Source organism: Elephas maximus, chromosome 3, assembly GCF_024166365.1.
Source record: "Elephas maximus indicus isolate mEleMax1 chromosome 3, mEleMax1 primary haplotype, whole genome shotgun sequence".
Taxonomy (NCBI): domain Eukaryota; kingdom Metazoa; phylum Chordata; class Mammalia; order Proboscidea; family Elephantidae; genus Elephas; species Elephas maximus.
Genome location: NC_064821.1, coordinates 100754297 through 100770657, shown reverse-complemented (window position 1 = coordinate 100770657; position 16361 = coordinate 100754297). Strand labels below are relative to the sequence as shown.

General features: G+C 42.6%; 1 protein-coding gene across 1 annotated transcript in view; it reads left to right on the top strand.

Annotated features, from left to right (window-relative positions):
* Positions 1 to 1027: 1027 nt before the first annotated feature.
* FYB2 (FYN binding protein 2) overlaps positions 1028 to 16361 on the top strand; it is a 160162-nt gene continuing 144828 nt past the window's right edge. The window contains exon 1 of the mRNA XM_049879373.1: positions 1028 to 1131. Within this exon, the coding sequence (XP_049735330.1) occupies positions 1123 to 1131 (9 nt within the window). The 5' untranslated portion in view covers positions 1028 to 1122. The remainder of the gene's footprint in view (positions 1132 to 16361) is intronic.

The window sequence follows — 16361 nt, the reverse complement described above, 5'->3', positions numbered from 1 at the left end:
GGCTTGGGAGCCACCTGTTAGAGAAGAACAGGGACAGAGGTGAGGTTTCTTCACTTGCCCTCCACCTCCTCTTCCCCAGCCAGGGCAGGAGTGCTCTTCACCTCACCAGCTTGGCCCTAACAAAGCAAGGAAAGTCACCCAGGCTGCACACAGCACAGCACAGGCCACCTGCCTTGCCCTCCCTAACCCACCCCCAGGACAGCTATGAGCCTCATGAACTGGGAACTGAGGTTTGGGCGTTCAGCACCAGCTTTGTCAGAAAAATAAACAACACATGTCAACAAAACCACCTTGAAGTTGGCCAGAACTGGATTCAAATCCTGACTCTTCTACTGACTATTGTGTGCCTATGGGAAGGTGACTTGGCCTATCTGAGCCTCGGTTTCCCAGCCTTTTCAATGGGAATGACAGGACTCCCAGTATTTGGAGGACTTCAGTACAATACTATATCCAAAATACCTAGATAGCGCCTGGTGGAAAACAGGCGCTCCATTGTATCAGCTCCCTTTCTGGCCCCCACTAAATACCTTTGTGAGCTACAGCATGCCTTTCTCCCCTTTGTGCTTTGGTGTTCCTGTTTGTGAGAAAGTGCTTTGCGAAACGAAGTAGCCATCCGCAGGGGTGGAGATGGCTGGAGGTTGTTACTAACGGAGATTACATTGTCTAGTTGGAGCACCATGTACTCTTCACCGGATGGGTCAGCCCCATTCCTCGGCAGCTCCTCCATACCTCGGGCACAAAGTGAACTAACTCCCTGAGGATTTACTGTCAGACTAGACGGTGGGAGAGCAGTAGGAGCGCGTCAGCAGCGGTTGCTGAGAAGGGCCTGGGGTAGGAGTCTTTGGAGAGAGTTACTTCCCCTGGCGCCGCGCGTCCCATCCTGGAGTGGCTGTGTAGATGGAGACCTGTCTGAGCTCAGCCAGCCGGGCTGCTTCAGTCCCAGGCGGGGGAGGAGCTACAAAGCAGGTGGGGCCGGTGGGGAGCCTGGGCTCAGGTGTGTCCGCGTCTGGGGCGAGTGACTGCTTCCTGGCCCGCAGAAGCAGAAGTAAGCGGACTCTTGGCCCCAGGATCCTGCTCTGGGAAACAGGATTTAGCTGCCGGCCTCTGCCTCAGAAGAAAATCATGCAAGTGGTAAGGCGGGTCGGTTTGGTTCTGTTGGCTTTCTGTTTGTCTTTGTCGGGTCTAATTCTTCCCAACAGAGAGTCCTGGAAAAAGACTGCCTGTCCATCCTGCCTCCTGAAGAAAAATAAACACTTCCAGTGTCCCCGTGGTTCATTAGACACTGGCCTTGCTCCCAGTCAGGTGGGCCTGAAGGAGGGTGTGTACTGTGTCCTGTGCCACCTTGGAAGGTGAGAGGACAAGAAGCTCTGAGGATTGATGGCATGAGGGGGCCTCTCTGAACATACTAGCCAGGTTTCTAACCTATGCCCGAAGCCAGGGTTGAAGTACCTTTTTGGATCTGTGTGTACTTGCCCTTGTGAACTGTGTCTGGTTTATGGTGATTAGTGGAGTTTCTGGGCAGAGGGCAAAGCTCAAAGCTGGGAAGGCTGCGGAGATGCCGGCCTCTTTGGCTTGTGGCTGTGGCTTTCGATTTTGGCTCTGCTCCTTATTAGCTGTGTGGCCTGGGTAAGTGTGTTCCTCCTCCTGAGCCCACGTTTCTCTTTTAAAATAGGATTGCTACAAGAATACCTAGCTTGTGAGATTACTGGAAGGTGGTTATCAAAATAGAGACAACATATGGGGAGTACCTCACACACACACACACACACACAAAAGCCACGTGGAATTCCCCTCTCTTTGGATGACAGAGTTCTGTGTGCATAGCTGGAAAATTTCTCTGCCTAACTGACCATATCTTCCTTTCTCCTTCTCCAGTTTTCCACTCCTCCCTTCTTCCCACATCAATAAATAGTTTCTTTTCAAGAGGGGGCACATTCTGCTTCCTTATCTCCTTCGTTACACATTTTGAAATAAGTCATTTTCTCCTACGGAGGATGTGGCTTCCCCCACCTCAGGTTTGCTTTTAAATCAGGACAGAAGACCCATTTCAGCTGTCCCAGCCAGGAAAAGCTCCCCTTTGTCCAAATCAAGGAGCCTGGGTGGCACAAGCCATTGGCTGCTAACCTAAAGGTTAGTGTTTCAAACACACCCCACTGCTCTGTGGAAGGAAGGCCTGGTGAACGGCTTCTGTAAAGATTACAGCCAAGAAAACTTTGTGGAGGGAGCTGTTCTACACTGTAACACATAGGGTCACCATGAGTCAGAATCTACATGACGACAATGAATTTGTCCTAGGTCCCTGTCTCTGTGTGGGAGATCACTGCAGTCCAAAGAAGCTAAGTTTTAGAAAAGGATGACCAAGGACACTCTGGTATTGCTTCCATCTCCCTTGCTGAATTTCTCCTCCCCCCGCATAGTAACTTCTGAGAAGCTGTTCCTTGATGCAAAAATGTCAGGCTGAATAGGTTTAGTGTAGTCGTAAGAAAAGGAAACTGACTTCTATTTTGACCTCTCTGTTGTGCCAGGATCTGCTCTAGCTTCCATTGTTTCATTTTATCCACGTAACACTGTGTGTCCGATGTCATTTGCCCCATTTTTTAAAGGTGAGAATTTTTTAAAGGTCAGAATATTGTCACTTGCTCAATATCATGTAGCTGATAAATCTCAGAGCCAGGACATAAGCTTAGATTTGTCAATACAAACACTGAGTGTCAGCTCTAAACCAAGCACCATTAATGATGGTCAGAACAAGGAAACAGGCAATTTACAGAAAAGTGTACGAAAAGGTATGCTAGCTAATAACATTATTATGGGATAAGCTAGCGTGATTATGCAAATCTTCCCGCTCAGAGGGGGAGGAGGAGATTAAAAGAGAAATATGGGTGATTTCTATCCTTAAAGGGAGCATTTTATTTTTTTAAAAAATCAACAAAACATTAATTAATTTAATATATATTTATTGAACATCTGCTTTGTGCGACCACGTCCTGTTTTAGGTCCTTCGTGTATAGCAATGAACCAGAGAAAAATAGTTGCCTTCACAAAACTTATATTCTAGTGGAGGAAGACAAGCAAACTATCTTTCTATGTGTCCCTCTCTCTCCTTCTCTCTCTCTCTGCAAATGCATATATAGCTCTATGCAAATGGATGTATATATCCATATGTGCATATATGTATACACATATGTGTATATATTCATTCATTATAATATTTTACTTTGTCCTCCAGAGATGTCCTTTGAAATCTTCTGTTCAGCTCTTTTACTTCACCATTTCTTCCATTCACTTTAGCTACTGTACATTCAAGAGCAAGTTTCAGGGTCTCTTCTGACATTCATTTTGGACTTTTCTTTCTTTCCTGTCTTTTTACAAGGTGGATTGACATAGTGGCTGCAACAATGGGCTTAAATAGCAATGATTGTGTGGATGGCACAGGACCAGGCAGCATGTCGTTCTGTTGTGCATGGGGTCAGAACTGACTTGACAACAACAACATATGTATTCGAGTGTCAATAAGTGCAGTGTAAAAACACCAAAAGCAGGGAAGGGTAGAAGGATAGTGAGGTGATGAGAAAGGTTACTATTTTTAATGGGATTATTTCAAGGAAGCCATCAATGTAAGGTGATATTTGATCAGAGACTTGAAGGAAGTGAGAAAGTTGGCCATGTTGCTATCTTAGGGAAGAACATCCTACGAAGAAAGAAGAGCCAACGCAAAGGCCCTGAGTCAGAAGCTCACCTAGTGTGTTCCCAGAGGAGCAAATTCCTATCCCCCAAAATTGTAAGACATGGAAAAATTGTTATTGTTGAAAGACACTCAGTTTTGGGGTGGTTTGTTTTGCATCAGTAGTTATCTGAAGCAGATTAGGTATCCTTCACTCTTTTTGGGAGCCCCAGTGGCGCAGTGGTTAAGAGCTACGGCAGACTATGCCTGCTAACCAAGAGGTTGGCTGTTCAAATCCACAAGCCACTCCTTGGAAACCCTATGGGGCAGTTCTACTCTGTCCTATAGGGCTGCTGTGAGTCAGAATCAACTCAACAGCAACGGGTTCACTCTTTTCATTTATTAAAAAATTATCCCCTATAGACATAAGACTCAAGGGAATTCTATAAAAGCATGTTTTATCCTCTAGTTTAGACACCAAAACAGAGAGGTTAATGAGCTTTTCTTCTTCTAAATCAGAGAGTGAAGTTAGACCCCAGTGCCTGCCCTCAGCCAGGCAGGTCTTCACTTACTCATCCGGTCTTCCAAGAGAGAATCATTGTGTTTTTGAGTTTAGAGAGCTGGTTATTCAGCGGAGCTTTCAAAGTGGTACTTGAATTCCTGATGAATGAGCACTGGAGTTCGGATTGAAAGATCTATATTTAAGATTATCTTTGCCTCTTATTAGTCAAGCGATTTGAGTAAATCATTGAATTATACAACGTAGGAGTTGAGAGATTTCTCAAAGGTTAACCAGTCTAAGAACTCCCCTTTTACAGATGGGGAAACTTGAGACCCAGATGGAGAAAGTGGAAACACACTTTGTAACTACTTATCAATTGTACCTCATATAGTAGATGCTTCATAAATGTTTCTGCTTATTTTAAAGGTAAACTCTGAGTCAGCAGATCTTCTTGCTAGGCCCTGCGTTTTTATTATTTGATTGATATACATTAAGCACCTTCTATGTGCCAGGCCCTATGTTAGATCAAAGAGATATAGACATAAATAAGACAGAGGTACTCAGAGTTGAGCAGGGGAGAGTGTCAAGAAAACAGACAATGATAGTATTAAATGAAAAATAGAATGATGAAGAAAGGCACAAGATTTGATGGGAGCATTGAGATGGGTGCCTAACCCAGGCTAGGGGTTTATCCTGGGCTCCTTAGAGAAATAGGTATCTGAGCTGGACGTCAAAGGAAGAGCAGGTAGCTTGTCATCAGGGAAAGAGACAAGGATGGGGAAGGGGCTTGTAGGCAGAGGGGCCAGCATGAACAGAGGAGCAGAGGTAAACAGTTAGGTGGGGTGAGAGTCAAAAGGATGCTCCTGCACTTAGATGTTGCTGAAATAAAAAGTAAAAACCAGAGTGGTCAGAATGGAATCCCAGCAGGTAAATAGGGACCAGGTTTTGAAAGGCCCTGAATACCATATATTCTTTATCCTGTAGGCCAAGGCAGTAGCTTCACCCGTAAAATGGGGAAGTTGGACTCAATGTCCCCTGAGGTCTTTTCTGCTTTGACATCCTAGGGTTGTAGAAGTTTCTGAAGGTCATATATGGCTTACTTTTGACAGAGCTGGGCCTAGAACCCAGGTTCTGACTGCCTGTGAAATACCATTTTGCAAACCCTTAAAAGATCTCAGAGGTTTCTCCTGAATAATCTTATTTTTAAGGAAGAAGTCACAAGACAGGGTAGCATCCTTATCATAAAGATGTTCTGTTTTTAACAAGCTTGTTCTTGGGAGAGTGGCAAATGCTGGGGATTAGGATCAGATCATCCAGGGTGAGGATTACCTCGGAAAGAGGAAAAGAGAAGATCACCCAATTGTTTACATGTCCAAAAGTCTGGCTACATCACTTCCATCTTTGCTTAGAAACAACCTCAGAGTCCTTTTCTAATTGTGTTGTTTAGTCCTCAATGGTGAAGCCTCAAGTAACCAACACAACTGCAGAGCTCATGTCCGTGCCATCCAGTCTTGTCCAACAGCATTCACTCCAGCATTTAGCCCATGAGGGCATTGGTAGTTCAGTGGTAGAATTCTCACCTTCCGTGCAGGAGTCCTGGTTCAATCCCAACCCAGTGGCCCTCACGCACAGCCACCACCTGTCTGTCAGTGGAGGCTTGTGTGTTGCTATGATGCCAAACAGGGTCTAGCAGATCTTCCAGAGTAAGATGGACAAGGGCAACAGGCCTAGTGATCTACTTCCAAAAACCAGCCAGTGAAAACCCTGTGGGTCACAGAGGTCCGATCTGCAGCTGATCATGTGGATGGCACAGAACTGGACAGTGTTTGATTCCATTGTGCATGGGGTCACCATGAGTTGGGGTGACTCGACAGCAGCTAACAACAACAGTGACAGCCACCTTCCCAAGGAGTCAAGTGTTCTCCTCTTCCAACTATGCACCCACATGTCTCCACTGGGAATAGGGTTCTAACAGGCAAATTTGATACGTCACTCCTCTGCTGAATCCCTTCCAGTGGTTCCCGAGTGCCTTTAGGGTAAAGCACAAGCCCTTTAGTCAGGCTCAAGGCCGGGGTGCCCTGGAACCTGCCCTGTGTCCTCTCACTGCAGCCTACCCTTCCAACTTCCCCCATATACCACGAGTTCCAGCCTTTTTTCTCTACATGCATTCTATTCTCATCATGATCCTCAAATCCCTTCATTTAAGGCTCAGCTTGGACATCACCTCCTCCAGGAAGCCTTCCCTAGCCCTTGGCCACGATTGCTCTTTCCTTACCTTCCAAGTCTCCAGCACTTTGAACAGGCCCATGAGATCCCAGAGAGCAAGCACTTTCTCACACAGGCAGCAAAGCCTGGTGCTTAAAAGCAGACTCCGAAGCAGCCTGCCTGGCTTACGGTTCTGTTTGACTTGGTGCAAGTTACTTAATCTTTACATGCCCCAGGAAAGAGGAGATAATAATTTGTAAAGAGGAGATAATAATATCTACATCTTACCAGTCTACTGAGGTTTAGATAAATTAATACATACAAAGAGCTTAATGAGCTCAAAGGACAATTAGCTCTACAAACTAACAATAATTAACAAAAATAAGTGGACCTTAACATATAAATTAAGAGAATTAATGTGACCACTTCATGTATTGTTCTTCCCCCATCAGCCTGGGGGGATGGGGTTTATACCATGTTGCCCTTCTGTTCTAACAACTACAGCTGTGCTTAGCAATTCGGAGGAGAAATTTGAGAAGTGTTTATTACCACCAGGTACTGGAAACACAGAACTGATATTGAGAAGTACCATTAGTATTCTCTGGTCACTGACCTCTTGAAATTCGTTTTTCACTTCTGTGAAATCTAAAATAGCAAACCCTTGGTGTTATTTTTAAAAATTAATCACAATAATGCCATATTTTGTTAGGATTGTTAAATGTAGATGAATGACAAATCATCTGCTTCAGAAATAATAATTAAGCCATTTTGTATCATTATGATGGAAAAAAGAATTCAAATTTTAGTTAATACTCTTCGTTGTCATTATTACCGCCATCATTATCCCCATTTTACAGGTGAGCCAGAATCAGGATCCAAATTCCAATCTGTTTGACTCCAGAGTTCCCATTCTTAACCATCGGTTTGGTCCCTTATTACCATGGCGATAGTGAGTGGTATATTAGAGAGAGCATCTTTTAAAAAATTTCTATCAGCAGACTTCAATTTGAGCCTAGGTCTGCCATTCACTTTGGGTGTGGCCTTAAGTAATCACTAGTTTTCTCTGTGCTTCAGTTTTTTTTTATCTCTCAGAGTGTCTAATAATACCAATTTGGTAATTTTGTCTATAAGGATTAAACAGGATAATGTATGTGCAAGTATTATGTAAAGAATATCCTACACAAATATCCATAGCTGTTAATATAATCAAAATTCCTCAAACCAAAATTTGTAGCAAAGCTGACATCAAAATTCAAACCACTTTCCAAGTGGTTTAAAGATTAAGTGAGTTAATACTTATAAAGGTCATATCGCTATATCTGGCTCATAGCAGAACTCAACACTAGCTATTACAATTATAATAACATGTTTATTCTTCCTAAATTATGGCATGATAGAATTTGTAGAGATCAAATGTCTCAGAGAAACCCATGGCAATGGTGAACTAGATGCTGAAAGAATAAAATGAAAGTAGAGAAGGACATTTGTTGTAGAAGAGCACCAACTAGGAATTGTTAAAGCCATGTTCCTATCCTAGCTGCATGACCACTGCTTAACGTTTTTGAGGTTCAGTTTCCTCATCTGTAAAAACGAATTGTTAATACATCATCTGCCTTCTTTCAGGATTGTTATGAAGGTTAAATGAGATCATCTAGGGGGAAATGTTTTGTGAATTATAAAGCAATATACAAATGTAATACATTGCTGTCAAGTCGATTCTGACTCATAGTGACCCTATAGGACAGAATAGAACTGCCCATAGGGTTCTCAAGAAGCAGCTTGTGGATTTGAACTGCTGACTTTTAGCTACCGTGCCACCTGGTGGCATAGTGGTTAAGAGCTACGGCTGCTAACCAAAAGATTGGCAGTTTGAATCCACCAGGTGCTCCTTAGAAACCCTATGTGGCAGTTCTACTCTATCCTGTAGGGAGGGTCTCTATGAGTCACAATCAACTTGATGGCAAAGGGTTTGGTTTGGTTTCTTTTTTTATATACAAAGGTAGGAAATTATGGGTAGGATGTAATTAATGTATATACTGAATAAATAGTGGGGGCAGGAAGTTGTGAAGAATGTATTTCAAATCACTTCTACTCTGTTACTTTATATCTTTGTATATTTTTTCAAGTTCTCATTGGGTACAGAATTGATTAGATGCTTAGGGGACCCATGACTGTGTATTTTTAAATTACTAAACTGTGCATATTAATTCAGAATACTGAGGGTGACGGATTTCCACTGGTGAAATCTACATGCTTCCTGTATTACCACGTAGACTTGAACCAATGTTGGCTTTCCCTCGAAGGGGGAAGCCAAATATGAAAGTGTCTGCTATTTCTACAAGCTCACAGGACTCCTTTTAAAGATTAGGGAAAATACAATTAAGTGACCGTTCTACCAAATGACTAGATGGCATTTTATCCAAAACAGAAATATGATATGGAAGGCTACTGTTTTCATGCCTTTGTGGCTTGTCTCGTTTGAAGCTAACTAGATCTTGCCTGAGAAAAATTACGCTTACCAAAACGGAACATATTTTCATCTTCATTCATTTCTATCCCTTCATTCCACTGCATTCTGCCCACAGCTGGCTTGTTTTCAGTTTCTCCATCTCTTCGCCTGACTAATCTCGCCTTAACCTCTAGATTACAGCTTAAAACCATTTCCTGGAGAAGCCTTCATAAACTACCGTTCTAGTACCGTGTAAGGAGCCCAGGTGGCACAAGTGGTTTGTGATCGGCTGCTAACCAAAAGGTTGGCAGTTTGAACCTACCCAGGGGCAGAAAAAAGGCCTGATGATCTACTCCATAAAGATTACAACAAAGAAAACCCTGTGGGAGCAGTTGTACTCTGTAACACTTTGGATTGCCCTGATTTGGGGGTCAACTCAACGGCAACTGATGACAATAATACCATGTGGCAAAAGTAGTTATTACTCAGCAAACATTTCCTTTGCTCCTCCAGCGTCTCCCAGCTTCTCCTGTAGTTAGCTTGGGCTCATTTGGCAAGTTCTATCCAATGGGCTGTGAGTGGAAATGAAGTCCCAGGTACTTATGAGTAGGTTTGAGTCTTCACACTCTCTCTTCCCTGCCACAGGATAGGAAGCCATATGTTAAGGTGGTGACATCAATAGATGGGGGATCCCTAAGTAAGTTTGAGGGGCAGAGCCCCCCTCAAACTCATACCGGTCATGCACCGTAAAGAGAAAGAAACCTTTGGGTTAAGCCACTAAAGTTTGGGGGTTACTATAGCAAAACCTGGCCTATCCTGACCACTAACCCAGTGCTGTGACCACTACCCATAAAACCTGTTGCCATCGAGTCAACAGACACCCCAAAGTTTTCTTTCAGAACATGTATATGTTTCCCCACCATCCATCAGTTCGGTGTACCATGGTGGCTTGGGTGTTGCTATGATACTGAAAGCTATGCCAATAGTATTTCAGATACCAGCAGGGTCACCAATGGTGGACAAGTTTAGTGGAGCTTCCAGACTAAGACAGACTAGGAAGAAAGCCCTGGTGACCCACTTCTAAAAATTATTTAATTAAAACCTATAGATCACAACAGAACATCGTTTGGCTCACTTGCTTTAGACCCATCATTAGGAGGGATCGGTCACTGGAGAAGGACATCATGTTTGCTGAAGAAAAGGGCCAATAAGTGAGGGAGACCCTCAGTGACATGAATTGGCAAAATAGCCTCAAAAATGGACTAAAACATGTTGGTAATCATGAGGATGGTGCAGGACCAGGCAACATTTTGTTTTGTTATGTATGGGTTACTATAAGTCAGAGCTGACTCAGTGGTGGCTGCCTGCCTGCCTGCCTCCCTCCCTCCCTCCCTGCCTCCCTGCCTCCCTACCTACCTTAGTTTTCTATTGGTGCTGTAGCATATTAGCACAAACGTGGTGGTTTAAAGAAACACAGTTGTTCTCTTACAGTTCTGGAGGTCAAAAGTCTAAAATGGGTTCTCAGGGCTGCGTTCCTGCTGGACGCTGTAAAGGAGAGTCCATTTCCTTGCCTTTTCTAGAGGCCACCTACATTCCTTGAGTCATGGCCTCTTCCTCAGTCTTCAAAGCCAGCAGCATGGTGTCTTCTCTCCTCTCTGATCTCTGCTTCCATCCTTGCATCATCTCTCTCTGGCTCTGAACCTCCTGCCCTCTTCTTATAAGGCCCCTGTGATTACACTGGGCCCACCCAGATAATCTAGGATAATCTTCTCATCTCAAGACCCTTAACTTAATCAAATCTACAGAGTCATTTTACCATGTAAGGTAATACATTCACAGGCTCTGGGTATTAGGACAGGGACATCTTTGGAGGAAGGGAGCATTATTCTGCCTTCCACACTGCTAGCCTATCCTGACCACTACAAGCCTCAGAGTTGGTTTTGTTCGGTTTGGTTTTAAGAGCATATATTACATCACAGTTGTAAGGAACCCTCGTGGTACAAATGGCTAAGTGTTCAGCTGCTAACAGAAAGGTTAATGATTCAAACCCTCCCAGTGACACCACAGGAAAAAGACCTGGCAATTTGTTCCTGTAAAGTTTACAGCCAAGAAAATCCCATGGGGCAGTTCAATTCTGTCATATGGGATCGCTGTGAGTCAAAATCAACTTGACGGCACCTAACAACATTACAGTTAAAAAAAAAATCGCTTATGTAAATATCTATTTAATTTTTCCCACTCTAGACTGTAAATTCCTTTAGGAAGGGCAGTGTCTCTTATTCACTGTTCTCTCTCCTGATGACAACAACTCAATAAATAACATTTTGGCCTAGGTGCTGTGCTTAGTACTTTCTATGAATAATATAATTTAATCTACGCAGCTATCTGACATGGATAGGAGATGAACCCAAGCCTGTCTGACACCAGAGATGTTTCATTTAATAGCCGAGGCGCTGAGAGCCCACAAAATAAAACACAATCGAGGCCTTCCTCAAATTGCTCAGAGTTTAATAAGGAAGATATACAAAAATGATATTATACCACGTGACAACTGTAATGTAAACAATGAAATTATGTTCAAGTAGCTGAGGGAGCAGAGAAAGAGAATGATTTAACTCTACTTGGGTGAATCAGAGAAGACTTTCCCAGGGGAAGTAATTTTTGACCTGAGTTTAAAGACGAAAAGCATTCACCAAGTAATGGGGATTGGGGAGGGAAAGGTATTCCAGGCATAGGGAACAGCATGTGCAAAGGAACTGAAGCAAGAAACAGCATGGTGTTTAGCGGGAACCATAAGCAGTTCTGTATGATTGGCTCATAGAGCATGGGACAAAGAGACAGTGGCAGGAGAGAAACGTGGGCCTTGTATGCTTCTACTGAGGATTGTGGCCATGGACCGTGTTCTGCATACAGCCCTGGACAAAGTGCTGGGGCGAAGAGTATGAGAAGGCAGATGGGAAGCATACAGGGGACACTGAACTAAGTCTTTCTCTGCTTGCTGCTCAAGGAGCTTATGAGTCAGTGGGTATGAGGTTAGAGAATTGCTTAATTCCCAAGTTTGAGAGAGAACTTCACAGAATCATTATAATGAATCCTGGTTTAAGCCACACACCACTTCTTTTTCCAGACCTCCATAAAGTTCATTCGTTCATTCAGTATGTATTTTTTGAGAAACCACCATTCAGTGGGTGCTGTGCTAGACCCTGAAATCCTGAGCTAATTGCTTCTTCTCTTTGTAAGCCCATTCCATGTATTAACTGCTGTATCTGGGATATCCATCTGTGTCAGACCTATGTCATTTATACATATTTAAAGATGGTGTCTTGAATCTGTGTTACTTTTTATTCTATCCAAAGGCTCTCATATTTCATTTGATATACATGAGAACCTTCTGAGAGAGACAGGACAAATACGATTATTCATATTTTAAGTATTTTTTTTTAAAGGGGTTTTATGTTCTTCAGTTGGTCACCAAATGTTTCTGCTACTTCCTCAGGCCATTTTCAGTTCTGTGAGAAATAATGAATTTCTATGTGGTTGTATGGGTCCTTTCGGCACAGTGGTTAAGTGACATGGCTGCTAAACAAAAGGTTGGCAGTTCAAACCTACCATCTGTTCCTTGGAAACCCTATGGGGCAGTTCTACTTTGTCCTCTAGGATCACTATGGGTCAGAATCGACTCGATGGCAATGGAATGTGGTTTAAAACATTGTGGTTAATGAATTTCCTGTATGCATGTTCATTTGGTCAACATGAATTTATTGGTTGTTTTCTCTATGACCAGTATCAGTTTGGACTCGGGGGTTCCTAACCCTTACCACAAACTTTCAAAATCAGAGCATTTCCCATTTTGCAGATGAACAAATTGAGACTCTGAGAACTAAGAGACTTCTCCAAGTTCACACAGTGACAGAGCAGATGTTCAAACCTTGAGTTATTTGATCCAAGACTATTTCTATTTTAAATTTGGCCTCAACAAGTCAAAAGCTTACACATTCTCCTTGAGGATCCAAGGTTTATACACCTTAAAAATCAGAAACCTAGATCACTTTACTCCGAGTTCTCACCTTTCTCTTCTCAAAGCTAAGCAATTGTCTGTGATTTTTTTTCTTTTTGCTAGCATCACCTGATATTAAAGCCTGGTTATTTATTCTTGTCAACTAATACAAAGAAAAATACCAATCAGTGTTCTATTATCCTGCCCTTCCATTATCCTGGCTGTTTACCCCAGGCTGGTTTTTCTGAGCTAAGTAGCAAAGCCTGAGCCAGCAATTCAAGGCCATCTCCCTGTGGTTGCCTTTATCATTTTTTGCCTTGCTAGGGTCCCCTTTGGTATTTTCCAAATTTAGCTGACAGCAAGTGAAGAGGAAGCTCCAGGAGGGAGTGGAAAATGGACTGTCATGTGTAGATTGAGCATAAGCAGAGCAGAACCAAGTTTTTGAAGAGTGGGTCCAGTGTTGCTGTCCATTGTTCTGAACTAGAATTTTTGGTCAGGCTGGGATACAAGGTTGGAAACAGAGGAAAGTGGGGAAAAGGGGACAACTTCATAGGGTGATTTCACAGAATGAGTAGAATCAAGGACTGTGGACTAGAGCGAAAGCTTCAAGAAAACTGATGGGCACTTCATATCAATGAATGCAGATCGAAGAGGGAGGCCAAATCCTATGATATGATTAGTTGTATCTCCATTTCATTTATCAGGAAACAGAAGAACAGAGAACTGAAATAACTTCTTCAGGGTTACAGGGCCAGAACACATATAGCTAAGATTTCACTCAAATCTTTTCAACTCCAAAGCTCACGTTCTTAACCATTTTGCTGCTCTTAAAATAGTTACTAGTCTAGGGAGAAGGAGGAAAATGGAAAAATCAACCACACAGTGCAATAAACCCTGCAGTTTAAGGAAGTACAGGGTTTTTGCAAGCACAGAGGAGGGAGTCACCACCTCTCACTGCATACCTGAAGGAAAATTTCCCTAGGGAATTGCAACTGAGCTGAGTCAAGAAAAACAAATATTTCTCAGACTATAAATAGGGAGAAGAGCATTCCAGGCAGAGGAGGAAATGTATGGAAAAGCACATACGCATTCATTCCTTTAACAAATATTTACCAGTCTCTTTTCTGTTCTGGGTACCATGTTAGGAAATGCAAGGGTAAATAAGAGTGTACCTGCTGTAGTAGGTAACCTAGAAGAGATTAGACTGGGAGAGTTCAAGAACAATCAGTATTTAGAGGAAAGATGAGAGAAAAATAAGCTGTTAATAATATACTTGTATTATGTTTCATTGTGTTGTACATAGGGCCGCTATGAGTCAGAGCCAACTTGAAGGCACCTAACAATGACATTATGTTTTTCAATTTACAATGTGTTTTCACATGCCAAAACACTACCAAAAGAACAATCCTATTGCCATCAAGTCAATCCCAATTCATAGTGACCCCACGTGTTATAGAGTGGAACTGTGCTCCATAGGGTTTTCTTGGCTATAATCTTTACAGAAGCAGACTGCCAAGCTTTTCTTCCGTGGTACTGCTGGGTGGGTTCAAACCACCAACCGTTAGTTGGTTAGTAGATGAGCACAAACTGTTTACACCATCAGGACCCTAGAACACTATCTGACATATAATAGGCACTCAACTAGTTGTGGAACAAATAACTAAATAAATGATCTTTGATGATCCTTAAAACAACCTACTGTCCTATAAGTTCCTTGAGGACAGAAAGCACTTATTCACTAGCACCACCATCTATATTCCCAGTGTGGTCACTGAGTTGCACAACTCTAGAGGACACCATTCACATGGTAGCCTACATGCATGGTCTATGTGATCACAGTGTGAATGGACCCCTGGACATGTGCAACTTGGTAGCTCAGGTTCACGTGTGATGTAGAAGATGCACTCAGCTAACATATGTTGATTAAATAAGCTAATGAATGAAGAAGTCAGGAAGGAAGGCTAAGCAGAGATTACTGCCATTCATCCTCTTATTCGTGCAAGAAACATCAGTCAAATCTCTCTTGTAAACCAGCATAAAAGCCAAAAAACCAAACCCCTTGTCATCAAGTTAATTCTGACTCATAGCAACCCTGCAGATGATGAGTAAACCAGCACAGAAAGGTGTTATGGACTGAATTGTGTCCCCCAAAAATATGTGTTGTGGATTCTAACCCCTATACCTGTTGTTACAATCCCATTTGGGAATGGGTTTTCTTTGTTATGCTAATGAGGCAGTATTAGTGTAGGGTGTGCTTTAAGTAAATCTCTTTTGAGATATAACAGAGACTAAACAAGCAAGTAAGAAAGCAGAGATGGGAAAAGACAGATGACAAGCCAAATGGAGATCTCCAAGGAATCAGGAAACAAGCTGAAGAGACGAGAACCTTCCCCTAGGGCCTTCAGAGAAAGAAAGCCTTCCCTTAGAGCCAGCACCCTGAATTCAAGCTTCTAGCCTCCTAAACTGTGAGAGAATAAATTTCTTTTTCTTAAAGCTAACCACTTGTGGTGTTTTTGTTGTAGCAGCACTAGGTTACTACTAAGACAGAAGGAAGAGAGGTGAAGTAACTGTCTCAAAACACGCATCAAGTGAGTGCAAGAGCCAAAAGTGGAACCCAGGCCCCTCCTAGTCAACACTTTTCTACTACGCACACAGTTTCTCTTTAAATTCATCAACTCCTGGTTTCCTCCAGGGGCCTAAGACTGCTCCTTTCCTAGGAAACAGCTAGGTTGCAGAGTGTGTTGTTGGCTCCATACAGCTGGCAGCCTCCCAAGGTGAAGGAAATTGGGAGCTGGTGTCGGAATTGGAGTGTAACTACTAATTGCTGTTGTAAAACTCTCTCACTAGAGGCTTTGGCTCTGCTAGTTCTTCGAGTCAAGAAGATCTTGAGGTTTAGTGAGTGGATTAACAAAGTACATATTTTGAAAGTACAAAGACTTTTCTTTGACTCAGTGAGCGTTGTTTTTGGCTAAAGAAATTTCGTTCCAGATAAAGGACCTTGCAAACCACTCTTCAGTTGCATTTCTTAACTGTTTGCAATAAAGCATTGACACTGTGGTAGTGTGTTAGAAAGAGCAAGGGGACTGAGGCCTGAAGGTCTAGCTCTGCCATTTATTAGCTCTTTAATCTTAGACAAGTAAATTGACCCCTCCAGCTTAGCTTCTTCATCTCTAAAAAGGAATTAATCACTTTTCCATCACAGTGTTGTAGGAGAATAAATACAATGATGTAATAAAAGGGCTTAACTCAATGTGGTATAGTGAAAAAAACATGAGTTTTGGAATCAGGCCCCATTTTAAAATCCAAATTTACCTCCTCATAGCTATACAAACTTTGGCAGCATCAAAAATACTAATAACTATTATTACCAGCTTGTATTTATAGAGGAGCCCCGGTGACGCAGTGGTTAAGAGCTCATCTGCTAACCAAAAAGTCAGTAGTTCAAATCCACTTGGTGCTCCTTGGAAACTCTATGGGGCAGTTCTACTCTGTCCTATAGGGTTGCTATGAGTTGGAATTGACTCAACAGCAACAGGTGTGTGTG